This window comes from Anomaloglossus baeobatrachus, chromosome 4 (genome assembly GCF_048569485.1).
Source record: "Anomaloglossus baeobatrachus isolate aAnoBae1 chromosome 4, aAnoBae1.hap1, whole genome shotgun sequence".
NCBI lineage: Eukaryota > Metazoa > Chordata > Amphibia > Anura > Aromobatidae > Anomaloglossus > Anomaloglossus baeobatrachus.
This window is the reverse complement of record NC_134356.1, coordinates 614993119-615012224: the sequence shown is the minus strand read 5'-3', so window position 1 is coordinate 615012224 and position 19106 is coordinate 614993119. Positions and strand designations below refer to the sequence as shown.

At 52.3% G+C, this 19106-nt stretch overlaps 1 protein-coding gene across 1 annotated transcript in view; it reads left to right on the top strand.

Moving 5' to 3' along the window:
• The first annotated feature begins 321 nt into the window (after window positions 1-321).
• Window positions 322-19106, top strand: part of SLC25A37 (solute carrier family 25 member 37) — a 36645-nt gene continuing 17860 nt past the window's right edge. The window contains exon 1 of the mRNA XM_075342942.1: window positions 322-605. Coding sequence (XP_075199057.1) covers window positions 426-605 — 180 coding nt within the window. The 5' untranslated portion in view covers window positions 322-425. The remainder of the gene's footprint in view (window positions 606-19106) is intronic.

Sequence of the window (19106 nt, the reverse complement as noted above, 5' to 3'; positions counted from 1 at the left end):
GATACTTAAAGGTGAACTCCACCCCTAGGACCAGTGAGCAGCACCTGCCCCCCCCCCCCCCATCACTAAGAGATGGATCATCCCGTGACCTAAGGAAAGCGAAAACGAGTTTTCTGATCTCTCCCGCATTCCATCCCAGGCAGTAGTCACGTGGCACGCTGGTTCACTTACCAAAGTGGGCGTGGCAAGAGTGAAAGTTGTAACTTTACAAGAACCAATCAGGAGCGTCCCTCACTTTGGTCTCCTAGGTAGAGAGAGGACGCTATGGCCGAGGGCCGCGGACCAACAGGTAGCCCCGCCCTCCCAGTGACGTCACTTTGAACTTGTAGGCTGGAGAGGAGAGTTTTGGCTTCAGTCAGCGGGCAGAGCTTGGCCTGCTCGCTACACGCAGAGGGAGGGGCTGCGCTCGTGTGTCCGTCAACTCCATGGAGCTACGGAGCCCCGGTCTCTCAATGGAAGCAAGGGAGGGAGTTCCCGCCTTGCCCGGCGATGGTGACGAATACGAGAGCTTACCAGAGGGAGTCTCTCCGCTGACGCACATGACGGCCGGGGCTGTGGCGGGGATTCTGGAGCACACTGTCATGTATCCGGTGGACTCTGTCAAGGTGAGAGCCCGGGAGGGGGCGTGGCCGAGTGACAGGTGTCATGGCGCTGTGCATGGAACATGGCATGGGGGACAGTAAGGGGGGGGGTAGCTTTGGGAGGACAGCAATGGGGGAACAGTGAGGAGAGGACAGCTATGGGGGAACAACGAAGAGAGGACAGGGGGGCAGTGATGGGGGAACAGCGAGGAGAGGAAAGTGATGGGGGGACATAGATGGGGGAACAGCGAGGAGAGGAAAGTAATGGGGGACATAGATGGAACAGCGAGGAGAGGAAAGTGATGGGGGAACAGCGAGAAGAGGAAAGTAATGGGGGGACATAGATGGGGGAACAGCGAGAAGAGGAAAGTAATGGGGGGACATAGATGGGGGAACAGCGAGAAGAGGAAAGTAATGGGGGGACATAGATGGGGGAACAGCGAGGAGAGAAAAGTAATGGGGGGACATAGATGGGGGAACAGCGAGGAGAGAAAAGTAATGGGGGGACATAGATGGGGAACAGCGAGAATAGAAAAGTAATGGGGGGACATAGATGGGGGACAGCGAGGAGAGGAAAGTAATGGGGGGACATAGATGGGGGACAGCGAGGAGAGGAAAGTAATGGGGGACATAGATGGGGGAACAGCGAGGAGAGGAAAGTAATGGGGGGACATAGATGGGGGAACAGCGAGGAGAGGAAAGTAATGGGGGGACATAGATGGGGGAACAGCGAGGAGAGGAAAGTAATGGGGGACATAGATGGGGGAACAGCGAGGAGAGGAAAGTAATGGGGGACATAGATGGGGGAACAGCGAGGAGAGGAAAGTAATGGGGGACATAGATGGGGGAACAGCGAGGAGAGGAAAGTGATGGGGGACATAGATGGGGGAACAGCGAGGAGAGGAAAGTAATGGGGGGACATAGATGGGGGAACAGCGAGGGGAGGAAAGTAATGGGGGACATAGATGGGGGAACAGCGAGGAGAGGAAAGTGATGGGGGACATAGATAGGGGAACAGCGAGGAGAGGAAAGTAATGGGGGACATAGATGGGGGAACAGCGAGGGGAGGAAAGTAATGGGGGACATAGATGGGGGAACAGCGAGGAGAGGAAAGTGATGGGGGACATAGATGGGGGAACAGCGAGGAGAGGAAAGTGATGGGGGACATAGATGGGGGAACAGCGAGGAGAGGAAAGTAATGGGGGACATAGATGGGGGAACAGCGAGGGGAGGAAAGTAATGGGGGACATAGATGGGGGAACAGCGAGGAGAGGAAAGTGATGGGGGACATAGATGGGGGAACAGCGAGGAGAGGAAAGTGATGGGGGACATAGATGGGGGAACAGCGAGGAGAGGAAAGTAATGGGGGACATAGATGGGGGAACAGCGAGGAGAGGAAAGTGATGGGGGAACAGCGAGGGAAGGAAAGTAATGGGGGACATAGATGGGGGAACAGCGAGGGGAGGAAAGTAATGGGGGACATCGATGGGGGAACAGCGAGGGGAGGAAAGTAATGGGGGACATCGATGGGGGAACAGCGAGGAGAGGAAAGTAATGGGGGACATAGATGGGGGAACAGCGAGGAGAGGAAAGTAATGGGGGACATAGATGGGGAACAGCGAGGGGAGGAAAGTAATGGGGGACATAGATGGGGAACAGCGAGGAGAGGAAAGTAATGGGGGACATAGATGGAGGAACAGCGAGGAGAGGAAAGTAATGGGGGACATAGATGGGGAACAGCGAGGAGAGGAAAGTAATGGGGGACATAGATGGAACAGCGAGGAGAGGAAAGTGATGGGGGAACAGCGAGAAGAGGAAAGTAATGGGGGGACATAGATGGGGGAACAGCGAGAAGAGGAAAGTAATGGGGGGACATAGATGGGGGAACAGCGAGGAGAGAAAAGTAATGGGGGGACATAGATGGGGAACAGCGAGGAGAGAAAAGTAATGGGGGGACATAGATGGGGGACAGCGAGGAGAGGAAAGTAATGGGGGACATAGATGGGGGAACAGCGAGGAGAGGAAAGTAATGGGGGGACATAGATGGGAGAACAGCGAGGAGAGGAAAGTAATGGGGGGACATCGATGGGGGAACAGCGAGGAGAGGAAAGTAATGGGGGACATAGATGGGGGAACAGCGAGGAGAGGAAAGTAATGGGGGACATAGATGGGGGAACAGCGAGGAGAGGAAAGTAATGGGGGACATAGATGGGGGAACAGCGAGGAGAGGAAAGTAATGGGGGACATAGATGGGGGAACAGCGAGGGGAGGAAAGTAATGGGGGACATAGATGGGGGAACAGCGAGGAGAGGAAAGTGATGGGGGACATAGATGGGGGAACAGCGAGGAGAGGAAAGTAATGGGGGACATAGATGGAACAGCGAGGAGAGGAAAGTGATGGGGGAACAGCGAGGGGAGGAAAGTAATGGGGGACATAGATGGGGGAACAGCGAGGGGAGGAAAGTAATGGGGGACATCGATGGGGGAACAGCGAGGAGAGGAAAGTAATGGGGGACATCGATGGGGGAACAGCGAGGAGAGGAGAGTGATGGGAGGACATCGATGGGGGAGGAGCGGAAAGAAAGGGGGAACAGCGAGGAGAGGAAAGTGATGGGGGGAACAGCGAGGAACGGAAAGACATGGGGGGACATACATGGGGAATAGCGAGGAGCGGAAAGACATGGGGGGCATAGATGGGGAACAGCGAGGAGCGGAAAGTAATGGGAGACATAGATGGGGGAACAGCGAGGAGAGGAAAGACATAGGGGCCATAGATGGGGAACAGCGAGGAGCGGAAAGTAATGGGAGACAGATGGGGGAACAGTGAGGAAAGGAAAGTAATAGGGGACATAGATGGGGGAACAGCGAGGAGAGGAAAGTTATTGGGGGAACAGCGAGGAGCGGAAAGACATGGGGAGGCATAGATGGGGAACAGTGAGGAGAGGAAAGTAATGGGGGACATCGCTGGGGGAACAGGGGGGAGAGGAAAGAAATGGGGGACATAGTTGGGGGAACAGCGAGGAGAGGAATGAAATGGGACATAGATGGGGGAACAGCGAGGAGAGGAATGAAATGGGACATAGATGGGGGAACAGCGAGGAGAGGAAAGTAATGGGGGACATCGATGGAGGAACAGCGAGGAGAGGAAATTAATGGGGGGACATCAATGGGAAAACAGCGAGGAGAGGAAAGTGATTGGGGGAACAGCGAGGAGCGGAAAGACATGGGGAGGCATAGATGGGGAACAGTCAGGAGAGGAAAGTAATGGGGAGGCTTAGATGGGGGAACAGCGAGGAGAGGAAAGTAATGGGGAGACATCGATGGGGGAACAGCGAGGAGAGGAAAGTAATGGGGGACATAGATGGGGAACAGCGAGGAAAGGATAATGATGGGGAACAGCGAGGAAAGGATAATGATGGGAAAACAGCGAGGAAAGGATAATGATGGGGATAGCGAGGAGAGGATAGTGATGAGGGGACATTGATGGGACACAGTGAGGAGAGGAAAGTGATGGAGGGGACAGTGAGAGGATAGCAGTGAGGGGGGAACAGTGAAAGGGGGGCAGTGATGGGAGAACGGTGATCAGGCGATGTGGGGACATCCATGGGGGGGGGGACATTGAGCGGATCTGTCACTAATGGCTCATATAAGGTAAGGGTTACGTGGCACAACCACTGTTTTTCTGATGCTTCAAGTAGGATTCAAGTCCCAATAATGACAACTCGGCCATCCAATGAGGAGCAAGAGAAAGGAGATATTTATTGTAACTCTGCAGTCCGTTTTATAAAGTCCTTGACGCGTCGGCCAGTCAGGCCTTCATCAGAGCTGCTGTGATGTATAACCAGCAGGGGACGTGTGATCATGTGGAATGATTCCATCGTGGAAACAATAAGAATAATATATGTATAATCTGGTATTTAGTAGATAGATATACAATAATGCAGAAACCAGAGCATGTCATGGGATTAGACCATATCTTATAGGAATATGGATAATTTGCAGGTCAGTATTGTTCGCACCACTCGTTCCATAATGTTTAATATTTATTATGGAATAAGTGGTGTGTGGGGTCACATAGGGGCATGTGGCTGGCACATGGGGGCACGTCCAGGTGTGTGGGGGCATGTGGCTGTGCATGGGGGGCATGTGATGATGCGTGGGGTGGATGGAAGCATCTGCATAACCTGTACTTTCTAAACACTATGATGGGCAGTGACCTCCAATTCTTTTAGGACTTATTTTTAGCCCATTTCTTTTATGGGAGAAAATCCCTTTAACTCCTTTGGTGCAGTCAGTTTTTCATTTTTGCAATTTTGTGTGTTTATTCTCTCCGGCAGTGGAGCGCTCTGATGGCTTGTTGCCTGTGTAACTATTGGTACCTTATTGAAGTACAATTGGTGCCTTAAAGGGAATCTGTCACCAGGTTTTTGACATCTAATCTGAGACCAGCGTCATGTAGAGACAGAGACTCTGATTCCAGCGATGTCACTTATTGAGCTGCTTAGTATAGTTTTGATAAAATCACTTTAATCAGCAGTAGATTATCATTAGAGGACTACTTGGCGTTCTGCAGGTAGTCCAGCATATTCATGAGCTCTGTATAACTGCTAGATCTGCAGAAGAGAAAACTTTGATTTTATCAAAATGACAGCAAACAGCTCAGTAAGTGACACATCGCTGGAATCAGGGTCTCTGTATCTACATTATGCTGCTCTCAGATGGGGGAGCAAAAACCCGCTGACAGATTCCCTTTAATTGCTTTCTACTGCACTTTTTGGAAGGCAGGTGTGGTGACCAAACCCCCCTCCTTTTAAAGGGAACCTGTCATCAGAAATTTAGCTTGAAACCTAAGAGTTTCCCCCTCTGCAGCTCCTGGGCTGCATTCTAGGAGGTTCCTGTACTTTTTGTGGCCCCTTTTAAACCAAATTAAATACTTTATAAACTTGTACCTTTTGCTATGTAAATTTTGTAAATCGTCCATGGGGGCGGGCTCTCTGCTGACCGTTGCTGTTCCTCCAGCACATTGACGCCGTGCCCCCACGCTCCATTTCATCCATCAGGACGCCGCCCACTGCGCCCGAGGTGCCGCCCACGCCAGGATCGCGGGTGACGTGTGTCACAAGCACGAGATTATGGGCGGCGCTGTGATTGCATCGCAAGTGCCCGCCCATAATCTCGTGGACGCGCTTTCCCCCACTGCCTCCAGCGTTCTGCGCAAGCGCTCGCCGGCCAAATGACCCGACGTCACCTCCTTCCCATCTTACCCTGCAGTGACGTCGGGTCATCTGGCCAGCAAGCGCTTGCGCAGAACGCTGGAGAAAGAGGGGAAAGTGCGGTCACGAGGTTATGGGCGGCACTTACGATGCAATCACAGCGCTGCCCATAACCTCATGCCTGCGCAAAACGTCACCAGCGGTCACACGCGCACACAGTGCACAGTACCGCTACAGTCGCACAGCGCATACGCGGGACCACGGGCGCCCAGGGGCGGCGTCCTGAGATATGAAATTCAGCATTGGGGGGCGGCGTAAATCTGCTGGAGGAACAGCAACGGTCAGCAGAGAGCCCGCCCCCATGGACGATTTACAAAATTTACATAGCAAAAGGTACAAGTTTATAAAGTATTTAATTTGGTTTAAAAGGGGCCACAAAAAGTACTGGAACCTGCTAGAATGCAGCCCACGAGCTGCAGAGGGGGAAACTTTTAGGTTTCAAGCTAAATTTCTGATGACAGGTTCCCTTTAACCCAATAAAAGCAATTCTGTATTTTGGTTTTGCAGCCTATGCTCCACAATGTAAAGAGAAGACTTTTTTTTTCTCATCACTCGTGGAAGTTTTGACACACACTGATATGAATTATGAAAGAGGCAGATCCAAGCACTTGTTAGATTCTTTTTTTTTTTTTTGTGAAAGTGAATGAATTGTGACGGTGACGTCTGGTGTGACTTGGTCACTGAATCCATAGTCCTCAGGAGCAGCGCTCATTCGTGTGTGCACTGTCAGATCATTCTTCTCCACCATCATTTTGGATTCCCTTCTCATTCTACAGGGAGAGACGGGATCTGCACATTTGACCTCAGGAGCTTTCTTGGTGCAGGTCCATCTAAGCCTTCTGTGTCACTGCTCTTACTGTAAAGAATCCTCAGCTGTGATGATGGTGAAATTGTGTTTCCTGTTTCTGCAGAGGATGCCCCCTGGGGATGGTGACAGACCTGTTACTGGGATCATTGCTGTCACTGTTCATTGTGCTTGTCTGCCCTTTATACACAATATACACCGAGCTGTGGCATCCATACGGCGTTTCGTCCTATATTGCAGTGACTATATGAGGACAGACGAGGCTCTGTGTGTGCATTAATAATGCCTCTGCATATACTTTCTTCACAGGGTGACTCCATGCCCTCTGCGCTGAGCGGTGCCGGTATTGTAAAGTTTGCTTTGTAGGTAGTAGGTCATGGCTGTGCCCCCTCCCTCGTCACTGATCTTTGTCCTTATCTGTCCTCCTCTTCCTCCTCTACCCTCGGTGTCATCTATAAAGGGTCAGTGGTGCAGGTGTAGAGCCAGGAAAGGGGGGGTCATTTATGATATTAGGGGTTTATATGTCCTGTGTAGTATTAGGTGATGCCCCTGTGTCAGGCCGGCGGTGACACCTTCTGATTCCGCAGCCCCCATTATACGGACGGAGGTAGCCCCACTTGCTAACACCATGCACTGACGATTTGTCTCTGGAGGGAGATTTCTGGTGTGAGGAACAGCACAGCTCCTCGTGAATTACACCATCTGTGACCTCCCACTCCCGTTCCGTTTCACCCTTTTCTAAGCTTTTACCTCACTTTTTGGGCATAAAACCTTTGATGAATAAGACACTTTTTGATTTTTTTATATTAATTTTTTGAGATTCAGAGGACGGGTTTTGTTATTCACATCTCTCTCCGTCCACTCAATCGGTGATCACCGGGATCCTCACCGATCACAAGAAGAGGATTATGAAGTCCTAGTGAGCATGTGAGACCACTTCTATAAAGGGGATGGTCCTCTACTTAGACAAGGCCCAGATCAAGGTCCTCATCAAAAAATCTTGAGGCAACAACCTGTAATATATTTATCAAGAAAGTCATCCAGGTTTTTATAGTGAATCAACCATTACCACTCCAACATGTAACACTGAGTTCCATACTCACTGCTTTTCCAGCAAAGAATCCATAATCTCACTGCTCTTACAGTAAAGAATCTGCATCTGTGAACATGATTAATCCTTCTAGGCATAGTAGATGCCACCTTGTCCCTATCACAGGCCAAGGTGTAAAAAAGCTCATTAGAAACTTTCCTGTACTGTCCTCCTATTTGTACAGTGTAATAAAATCGCCGGTAAGCCTTTGTGTTTCCAAACTGAATAACCCCAAATTTGATTATCTGTCTTTGATAAGGAGATGGACTAAAGGCCCCGTCACACTAAGCAACATCGCTAGCAACATCGCTGGTAACGAACAACTTTTGTGACGTTGCTAGCGATGTTGCTGTGTGTGACATCCAGCAACAACCTGGCCCCTGCTGTGAGGTCGTTGGTTGTTGCTGAATGTCCTGGGCCATTTTTTAGTTGTTGCTGTCCCGCTGTGAAGCACAGATCGCTGTGTGTGACAGCGAGACAGCAACAACTAAATGTGCAGGCAGCAGGAGCCGACTTCTGCGGAGGCTGGTAACCAATGTAAACATCGGGTAACCAAGAAGCCCTGTCCTTGGTTACCCGATATTTACCTTTGATACCAGCCTCCTCCGCTCTCACTGTCAGTGCCGGCTCCTGCTCTGTGCACGTGTAGCTGCAGGACACATCGGGTTAATTAACCCGATGTGTGCTGTAGCCAGGAGAGCAGGGAGCCAGCGCTAAGCATTGTGCGCTGCTCCCTGCTCTGTGCACATGTAGCTGCAGCACACATCGGGTAATTAACCCCATGTGTGCTGTACTAGGAGAGCAGGGAGCCAGCGCTCAGTGTGCGCTGCTCCCTGCTCTCTGCACGTATGGCTGGTCACTGGTTGCTGGTGAGCTCACCAGCAACTCGTGTAGTGACGCTCCAGCGATCCCTGCCAGGTCAGGTTGCTGGTGGGATCGCTGGAGCGTCAAAGTGTGACATCTCACCAGCAACCTCCTAGCAACTTACCAGCGATCCCTATCGTTGTTGGGATCGCTGGTAAGTTGCTTAGTGTGACTGGACCTTTACTGCCCATGTTCTCCCTTGAAGACACAAGTACTGTTATGTATAATGTGTATTGTGTCATGTGTTATTAGTGATAGATTGTATTTTGCTGGACAGTAGGGAGAGTTAGGGTTAATGTTTGGGACTAGCCCAGAGTGGGAGGGGCTACAGTGAAGGGACAGAGACAGTTTCCTGTCAGATAGGGCCCAGCATGCAGTAAGAGGAGACCTAAGGTCTGACAAATGAGCAGAACCGATGGGAACCGCAGGTTGAGACTAGGACTCTGACTTACTGGTCTGTAGTACTGAGCTCGTCTGTGGGAATGCAGAGGAAACAGATCAAGCAAGAGAAGGAATGGGGACTGTGTAGAAATGCTCCATATTGTGCGGGAGACGTTCTTCATGCTGTGTACCCGCTATCCCTCTACCTAATCCTCACCAGGTTATTGTTGAGTAAACAGTTTATTTTTTCTTGGTGGTCTTTCTCATTGAACTGTTCAATGTCTGGTCCTGGCCAGCCGAAGTCATTGGCACCATGCGGCCTGCAAGGGCATAATGCCTCCATAGCATAAGTCCACACACCCAGCCAGGACCCCCACCTTCATGTAACCTGCCAGGGTGTGAGAGATACAGTGGGTACGGAAAGTATTCAGACCCCTTTACATTTTTCATTCTTTATTTCTTTGCAGCCGTTTGGTAAATTCATAAAAGTTCATTTTTTTTCTCATTAATGTACACTCTGCACCCCATCTTGTCAAAAATAGAAATGTAGAAATTTTTGCAAATTTATTAAACAAGTAAAACTGAAATATCACATTGTTATAAGTATTCAGCCCCTTTGCTCAGACACTCATATTTAGGTCACATGCTGTCCATTTCCTTGTGATCCTCCTTGAGATGGGTCTACTCCTTCATTGGAGTCCAGCTGTGTTTAATTAAACTGATAGGACTTGATTTGCAAAGGCGCACACCTGTCTATATAAGGCTGGTTTCACACTACGTCTTTTTAACATCCGTTGAAAACGTTATTTTAGCGGAAGTACGGATCCAGTGCAAATGCGTTTTCATTTCCATGCATTTGCAATGGACTCGCGTTAACATCCGTTCACCTGCGTTTGCCTGCGTTATAGTGCGGATCCAGTGACTTGCAGTTTTTTAACATGTTTCAAAAACGCTACTTGTAGCGTTTTTGAGCTGCGTCAAAATACTGCAAGTCACCGGATCCTGACTAAACAGCATGCAAACGCATGTGAACGCTGGCGTGCTGATAGACAGGATCCTGCTTTTGTACTGAGCATGCCCAGAAAGTACTGAGCATGCCCAGAACCAGTCTCACGTGATCTGTCTCTCTCTCCTCCTCCCTCCCTCACCCTCTCTCTCTATCTATGTCTTTCCCCCTTCCTCCCTCCCTCCCTCTCCCCCACCTGAGAGCTGCGGACACTCGTAACCAAGGTAAATATCGCGTAACCACTTCTCTTAGTTACCCGATGTTTACGTTGGTTACGCGTGCAGGCAGCCCTGCTCCTAGCAGCTGCAGACACTCGTAACCAAGATAAATATCGGGTATCCAAGGCCGATGTTTACCTTGGTTACCAGCGTTTGCAGCTGTCAGATGCCGGCTCCCAGTCTGGCACGTTTAGTTCCCCTCACTTTCGATCACATGACTCCAATGCCCGCCCCTAAACATCCAGTGCAGGATCCTGCAAAATAACATATGCGTTTGCATACGTTATTTGCTGTAAAAGCAGGATCCGTACTTCCGCTAAAAATAACGTTTTCAATGGATGTTAAAAAGACGTAGTGTGAAACCAGCCTAAGACCTCACAGTGTATGTCAGACCAAATGAGAATCATGAGGTCAAAGGAAGTACTCAAGGAGCTCAGAGACAGAATTGTGGCAAGGCACAGATCTGGCCAAGGTTACAAAATAATTTCTGCAGTACTCAGGGTTCCTAAGAGCACACTGGCCTACATAATCCTTACATGGAAGAAGTTTGGGACCACCAGAACTCTTCCTAGACCTGGCCGTCCAGCCAAACTGAGCAATCGTGGGAGAAGAGCCTTGGTGAGAGAGGTAAAGAAGAACCCCAAGATCACTGTGGCTGAGCCCCAGAGATTCAGTAGGGAGATGGGAGAAAGTTGCACAAAGTCAACTATCACTGCATGCCTCCACCAGTCAGGCCTTTATGGCAGAGTGGCCCAAGAGAAGCCTCTCCTCAGTGCAAGACATATGAAAGCCCACATAGAGTTTGCAAAAAAACACATGAAGGTCTCCCAGACTATGAGAAATAGGATTCTCTGGTCTGATGAGACGAAGCTAAAACTTTTTGGTGATAATTCTAAGTGGTATGTGTGGAGAAATCCAGGCACTGCTCATCTCCTGCCCAATACAATCCCTACAGTGAAACATGGTGGTGGCAGGATCATGCTATGGGGATGTCTTTCAGCTGCAGGGACAGGATGACTGGTTGCAATTGCAGGAAAGATGAATGCGGCCAAGTACAGAGAGATCCTGAAAGAAAACCTCTTCCAGAGTGCTCTGGACCTCAGACTTGGCTGAAGGTTCACCTTCCAACAAGACAATGACCACTGCCCAGCACCACGTTACACACTATTGTGTACAATTTTGGGCTCAAGTGTAAGTGTGGCCATACTAGTGACTTGTATAGAGGCAAAGCTCTGTTCTCTTCTGAGCCTCTGCCTCTTGCTGCAGCCCATGATGTTGTTTTCCTTGGCAGCAGCTGCCTGACGCTGGTCACTAATTGTGACTTTTCCCGTCCACCCAAACACCCAAGGGCTTCTCTGTGACTGTTTTACCAATTGGTACAAAATTGTACATTGTATTTCCTCGGCCCAAGTGCATGACTTTACATTTATCTACGACTCTGATTCCTAAAAAGTTGGGACATTGTGTAAAATGTAAAGAAAACAAGAATGCAATGATTCGGAAATCTCTTACAGCCGTGTTTTATTCACAACAGAACATAGATCAGAAGATGAACGTTGGACATGTTTCCATTTCATTTGAAAAAGTTCTCATTCAGAAACTGATGGCAGCAATACATCTAAAAAAAAATTAGGACAGGGTTAAAGGTTGGAAAAGTAAGTGTTACTAATGAAAAACAACTGGAGGGTCCATTTCAAATTAGGTCACATGACTGTATTGAAAAAGCAAGTAAAAGAGGCAGAGTCTCTCAAAAGTAAAGATGGTCGGAGGTTCACCAATCTGTATGGCCTCTCTCTCGTTTGCACTGTCTTTCGCTCTCTGAGAGGTAGGTGGAGCCCTTGTCTGCTCCTGCCTGCACACGGCCCCCTGTCTGCTCCTGCCTGCCTGCACGCGGGCCCCTGTTTGCTCCTGCCTGCCTGCGCCTGCCTGCACGCAGGCCCCTGTCTGCTCCTGCCTGCACATGACCCCCTGTCTGCTCCTGCCTGCCTGCACGCGGGCCCGTCTGCTCCTGCCTGCCTGCACGCGGGCCCGTCTGCTCCTGCCTGCCTGCACGCGGGCCCCTGTCTGCTCCTGCACGCGGGCCCCTGTCTGCTCCTGCACGCGGGCCCCTGTCTGCTCCTGCACGCGGGCCCCTGTCTGCTCCTGCCTGCCTGCGCATGGGCCCCTGTCTGCTCCTGCCTGCCTGCACGCGGGCCCCTGTCTGCTCCTGCCTGCCTGCACGCGGGCCCCTGTCTGCTCCTGCCTGCCTGCACGCGGGCCCCTGTCTGCTCCTGCACGCGGGCCCCTGTCTGCTCCTGCCTGCCTGCACGCGGGCCCCTGTCTGCTCCTGCCTGCCTGCACGCGGGCCCCTGTCTGCTCCTGCACGCGGGCCCCTGTCTGCTCCTGCCTGCCTGCACGCGGGCCCCTGTCTGCTCCTGCACGCGGGCCCCTGTCTGCTCCTGCCTGCGCATGGGTCCATGTCTGCTCCTGCCTGCCTGCACGCGGGCCCCTGTCTGCTCCTGCACGCGGGCCCCTCTCTGCTCCTGCACTCGGGTCCCTGTCTGCTCCTGTCTGCCTGCGTGCGGGCCCCTGTCTGTGTGACGCCCTGGGCAAGCTAGGGGTCACAGGTCATAACACCACCACACCCTACACCCCAGTTAGGAACACCTAAGCTAACTAAAAATCCTTGTTGCCTTCCTCCAGGGGCTGGTGTCCACACCAGGGGGTGGGCCAGGCGGTTGGCTCCGCCCACCGAAGAGTTCACAGTCCTGGAGGCAGGAAAACACAGGCAGTGGAGCTCAGGCAGAGCTTGAGTGCAGTTTAGGAGGAGGAAGTAGAAGGAGTAAAGAGTGAGAGTAGAGACAGTGGAAAGTGACAGTTGTAAAGCCTGAAGTTGGTCCGGGTGTGTGCCCCGGACAGTGACAGCAAGGTCAGCAGACGGCGGTGATAGTCTGCAGGGGGACTGCTCGGAGGTTGCTGGAAGGACCGCGGACGGGTGGTGGCCCGGCGGTTTGGAGCGCTATACGAAGAGCAGTCAGCACCTGGGCAGGGGCCTTTCGGATCCCGGCAAGGCTAGGAGTCGCCATAATTTGCCAAATCCGTCAGTGAAGGGGACGACTGTCTCCCAACAACCAAGTCCCGATTGAAGGCAACAGTCCAACCGTAACAGAGAGACACCGCCACCGCCAGGGTACCAGTTTCTCAGGGCCAGCGCCTGCGGGCAAAGTAGGGCTCCTCCGGCCCATATCCAAGCCGGGGAGCGGGTTACCGGTGGGAACCCATCGCCACCATCATCATCTTAGGTGCAGGAAAAAGGGACCGTCACCGTCAACTACTGGAGAAAGCAAGTGCAGCCGTCCGTGGGAACCGTCTTTCCAGCCGTGTGTTTTACCGAGAACTGTGTCATTGTCTCAGGCTGAGTAAGTACCACAGTGCCGCAAGGCACAGAGCTGCCCTCGCGTCCCTGCACCCCACCAAGCCCTGCATCACCCACCCCATCACTGGGCCCCGGGATCACCAACCCCTACCCATGGAGGGGCAAAACAACAACTGGCTGCTCCATACCATCACTCCCGGGATCCCCAGCCAGAGCAGCGGTGGTGTCCACATAATCACCACAACCGTGGGTGGCGTCACGGACAATAAACTATCCCGAAACACCAATTCCCCTTTTCACTCACGGGCGAGGAGCGCCGCTCGAGTCCCCGGGATCCGGCCCATCGCTCGAGCCACCGAGCAGCGGCAGGCCGCAGCAGCCGCGGCAGCTGGACCCGAGCAGCAGAGGGAGAGCGCGGCGTCCTCTCCTCCGCCCGCGACAACTGCTCCTGCCTGCCTGCGTGCGGGCCCCTGTCTGCTCCTGCCTGCGTGCGGGCCCCTGTCTGCTCCTGCCTGCACGCGGGCCCCTGTCTGCTCCTGTCTGCCTTTGTGCGGGCCCCTGTCTGCTCCTGCCTGCCTGCGTGCGAGCCCCTGTCTGCTCCTGCCTGCGTGCGGGCCCCTGTCTGCTCCTGCCTGCCTGCGTGCGGGCCCCTGTCTGCTCCTGCCTGCCTGCGTGCGGGCCCCTGTCTGCTCCTGCCTGCCTGCGTGCGGGCCCCTGTCTGCTCCTGCCTGCCTGCGTGCGGGCCCCTGTCTGCTCCTGCCTGCCTGCGTGCGGGCCCCTGTCTGCTCCTGCCTGCCTGCACGCGGGCCCCTGTCTGCCCCTGTCTGCTCCTGCACGCGGGCCCCTGTCTGCCCCTGTCTGCTCCTGCACGCGGGCCCCTGTCTGCCCCTGTCTGCTCCTGCACGCGGGCCCCTGTCTGCCCCTGTCTGCTCCTGCACGCGGGCCCCTGTCTGCTCCTGCACGCGGGCCCCTGTCTGCTCCTGCGCGCGGGCCCCTGTCTGCTCCTGCCTGCCTGCGCGCGGGCCCCTGTCTGCTCCTGCCTGCCTGCGCGCGGGCCTCTGTCTTGGTGCGTGTTCCTGACGGAGAGGACGACTTATGTCCTTGTATATTATTGTACTGAGAAGTGGCATTAGAAGATGTGAACTCTCTGGCAGTCGCACAAGATGCCAGCTCTTTCGAAATCCCAAAACTTCCTTGAAGTGTTGTGGTGAGCGGCCTGTGTCTTGTAATGCGGAGGATTTCCAGAATTACTCTGGAGATTAGTGTAGTGAGCAGGGAAAGCTTCCATCACGTGGCGGGCACGGTAAATATATGAGCGCTGGCAGCAGACGTCTATTATTTAGTGGTAACATTCACAGTGAGTTCATAAAACGTGCAGTTCCTGCAGCACACGAGGGCTCGGCGGCACGGCCAGGGCTGGACGCTGTTCATAAAGGCCTAATATCAGGATCTTGCTAAATGCTTAACTCCCCACCCAGCCTATCTGGCTGAGTGACGGAGCAGAAGTGCAGAGTCATCCCTGGTGTGTGCTGATGAACGGTGTGAGGCGGTGTCGGTGTGGGGCAGCACTTCACATGGAGCAGTTTTCTTTAAAGATTATGACTGAGACCTAAGTTCATTTACATTGTCATGTGTTGTCCCAGGGCAATGTCTGATAGGTTTGTGTTGCCCACCTCTCGGTTTAGTCTGAGGCTGAATGTGACCACCTTGCTTGGAGACACCTTGGCCATTAGATGGATCATGTTTTCCATGTGTCTGAATTCAGCCCACAGGGCACAGTGGTCAGCTAAGAGCTGCTGCTCTTCGCACGGGTGGACACTGACAGCTTGGGACCCCTGTGCAAGAAATTATGCCTGGGCCCCCAATTCTTCTATGGCGACAAAGCTGCAGTACCTATATCACTGCATCCCCATATACTACACCTATAATATTGTAATATACTACATCACTACACCCCCAATATTAGTCATCACTTGCCTCCCCCTCCTTATTGTGCCCTCCTCAGGCTATTAAAAAAAAAAAATCACCCCTCACCTCTCAGCACAGGGCCCCTGCAGCGCCGCTTCTTCTCTCCACACGGGCCCCCCGTAGCGCCGCTTCTTCTCTCTGCACGCGGAACCCACAGCGCCGCTTCTTCTCTCTGCACGGGGCCCCTGCAGCGCCGCTTCTTCTCTCTGCACGTGGAACCCACAGCGCCGCTTCTTCTCTCTGCACGGGGCCCCCGCAGCGCCGCTTCTTCTCTCTGGACAGGGCCCCCACAGCGCCGCTTCTTCTCTCCGCACGGGGCTCCCGCAGCGCCGCTTCTTCTCTCCGCACAGGGCACCCGCAGCTCCGCTTCGTCTCTCCGCACGGGGCCCCCGCAGCGCCGCTTCTTCCCTCCGCACGGGGCCGCTCCAGGTCAGATCACCCTTATTATTAACCAGCCAGCAAGGCCCCCCTGAACTTCCAGGCCCCTGTGTGACTGCATTGGCTATATGTCCCCCACTGGCCCCTCGTATTAATGACTGTGGGGGTCTGAGTATCAGAATCCCCATCGATCAAAACTTTTGACCTGTCAAGTTTTTGGGGTTTTTTTTGTTTTTTTTTTCCCACCATTTATATTTTTATTCTAGTGTTTTTCAAGACCCATACAGAAGTCTATAGGAAGAATGTCAGAAAAAACATTGCCATACCTAGAGCATGCATTAGAAAAAGCAAAACGCTCAGATGTAACACAAAGAACCTGCTTGAATAAATGATTTGCATGTTGTGCGTCTCACGTGTTTTTGGAGTGTGATGGACAGCGCCGCGCTCCAGGCTGTAGCATTTATCTCCTCCGCTGGCCGGATGAGTGACGGCGGCAGGACGAGTGCACGACTGGCGCTCTTCATCATCTATATATGAGCCATCAGCAGCGTTTTGTGCAATACCTGAACATTTTTCACTTTAACAATAAAATTTGAGAGCTGGAATCCAATTAACCCAGGAGATCAGAGTAAAGACACAAATCACAGGTGGATCCTGTAAGGACTCCTGCCGTCTGGGCGTCCTCCTGATGAGACGGCAGATGGTGTTCTGGGGAATCTCTACTCCAGACCCGGATTAGGGTGTCGGTGGCTCCCGGGCAGTCTGTGGCCATACTTGGTGGCATCAGATGCACTGATATGTAGTAATACAAAATGTCCCAGAGGTTCTCCAGAGAATTCAGGTCTGGGATGATGAGGACCAGTCACTGGCATCAATGCCTTCATCACCCAGGAGCTGTCTACGTACTTTGGCATAAGGCCGGGCATCGTTCTGCAGCAGGAGGATCTCAGGACCACTGTGGAAAGTCTGACCGTGGGTCTGAGGACTTCATTCTGGTACCAAACATCGGTCAGGGAAATGGAGGTTTGTGTGGATCTTCAAGAATATGTCTCTCCATACCACCACTGACCCACCACCGTACTGGTGATCATGGATCAGGTTGCAGAACATTCACCACGGCATCTTCAGACTCTACACTGTAACGTGTGCTCCTCTGTGAAGAGATTGAGGTGACAATGGCCGACCTTGTAATTCTGGTGAACACTACAGGACACCGGGCCTTCATGCCACCCTCTTGTCACCCATTTCTGTCAGTTTGGTTAGGATCATACACACCAGGAGGACCTTTCTAAGGTCCTGGCAGTGCTGGTCCTGTTCCTCTTGCCCAGTAGATCACCGTCCCGCTGGTGGTGGGCGGATGTCCTTCTGTGGTCCTGTCTGGATCTTCTTGTGTCCTGCTATCTGCTCGTTGAGCCTGTGCTAGGAGAACCAGCAAATCTTCTCGTAACGGCACATATAGATGTGCCATCTCAGAGGACCTGGATGGCATGGGTAGCAGCAGGCACCACCTTATGCCACCAAGGACACTGCTAAAATGCAAAACCAGAGAAGAATCAGGCAGGAAGGATGAAGAGAATAATGGTCTGTGCCACAACCTAAAAGCCATCCACGTTTTTCCTATTGTCCTCCTTTAGTGCCCCCATTGTCACTTTCGTTTGCACCAAAACCGGTGACACTGACTCCCAATCGCTTCCTCTTCCTCCCTGGACGTCTGGGTCATACAGTCTGTCTTCCCAGAATGTGTTTTTTGCAGTGTATATACTGAACTTCTTGCAAAAGGAGAGGATGAGGAAGGAGGATGCAATCTTCTTCACGTGCCGATGGTTTTCATAACTAGATCTAGTTCTTACATCAGGGTGAATATTACCCAACAACCGCACTGCTTCTGTGTTCAGCATCTATGGAACGTGGCAACCTCCTAAGTGTAAAAAGGGGCAAACAATTTGGCATCAGGCCATGTGCACACAGTGTGTATTTGGGTGCAGTTTTTTGACATCTGCATGCCTATCCTTATGTCAGCAAAGTCAATGAGAATTCTCAAGTGTTGTGCACATGTTGCTTATTTTTTCCTTGCAGATTTGGTGCAGAAAATAATGTGCAGCGTGTCAATTCTTGGTGCGTTTTTCAGCTCTTCCACCCATTGACTTCATTATGAGAAACGCACTGCGATTTTGGTGCGTTTTTCTGCCAGAAGATGCAGATTTGGTGCAGAAATCCTCAGCGTGTGCTGATTACCAGCTTTCTGCACAACTGAACTGATGAGGATCTTGGCTGCACTTTTGCAAAAACAAATTATCACCACCGCTCATTGAGTTCCCGGATCACAGTGTGTACTCCGCCGCGGTCTATTGACTCACTCTACATACATTTTTAATGTGGAACCAATGGACTCATTGGCATGGAGAGATTTAATATTGGATCTGAAGCTTTCCATGTCCTCCGGTCACATAATGTCATTGTCGGGAAGGCCGCCATCCCCTGGTTATATATATAGCGTTAGTTATCTTTAGGTTTTCACAATGTATGACATTCACGTGTAGGTGACCCCGGTGACAAGTGATGTCAGTATTCTTCTATGTATATGTTGGCAAGAGTTCCTCTTGCTGTCAATTAGGGTCCGTTCACACAGGTCTTATGCACAGTGGATTCTGCGGCTTCTTACACTAAAGGCCGCTTTACACGCTGCGATATCGTGACCGATATCGCTAGCGTGGGTACCCGCCCCCATCGGTTGTGCGACATGGGCAAATCGCTGCCTGTGCCGCACCACATCGCCCAGACCTGTCACACTACTTACCTGCCCTGCGACGTCGCTGTGACCAGCAAAACGCCTCCTTTCTAAGGGGGCGGTTCGTTCTGCGTCACTGATCCGCCGCCCAATAGAAGCGGAGGGGCGGAGATGAGCGGGACGTAACATCCCGCCCACCTCATTCCTTCCGCATTGCGGGTGGCTGCAGGTAAGGTGAGGTTCCTCGTTCCTGCGGTGTCACACGGAGCGATGTGTGCTGCCGCAGGAACGACGAACAACATCGTACCTGCTGCAGCAACGATAATTGGGAAGGGACCCCCATGTCACCGATTAGCAATTTTGAACGGTTTTGCGATGATTCAAAATCGCTCATAGGTGTCACACGCAACAACATCGCTAACGCGGCCGGATGTGTGTCACCAATTCCGTGACCCCAGC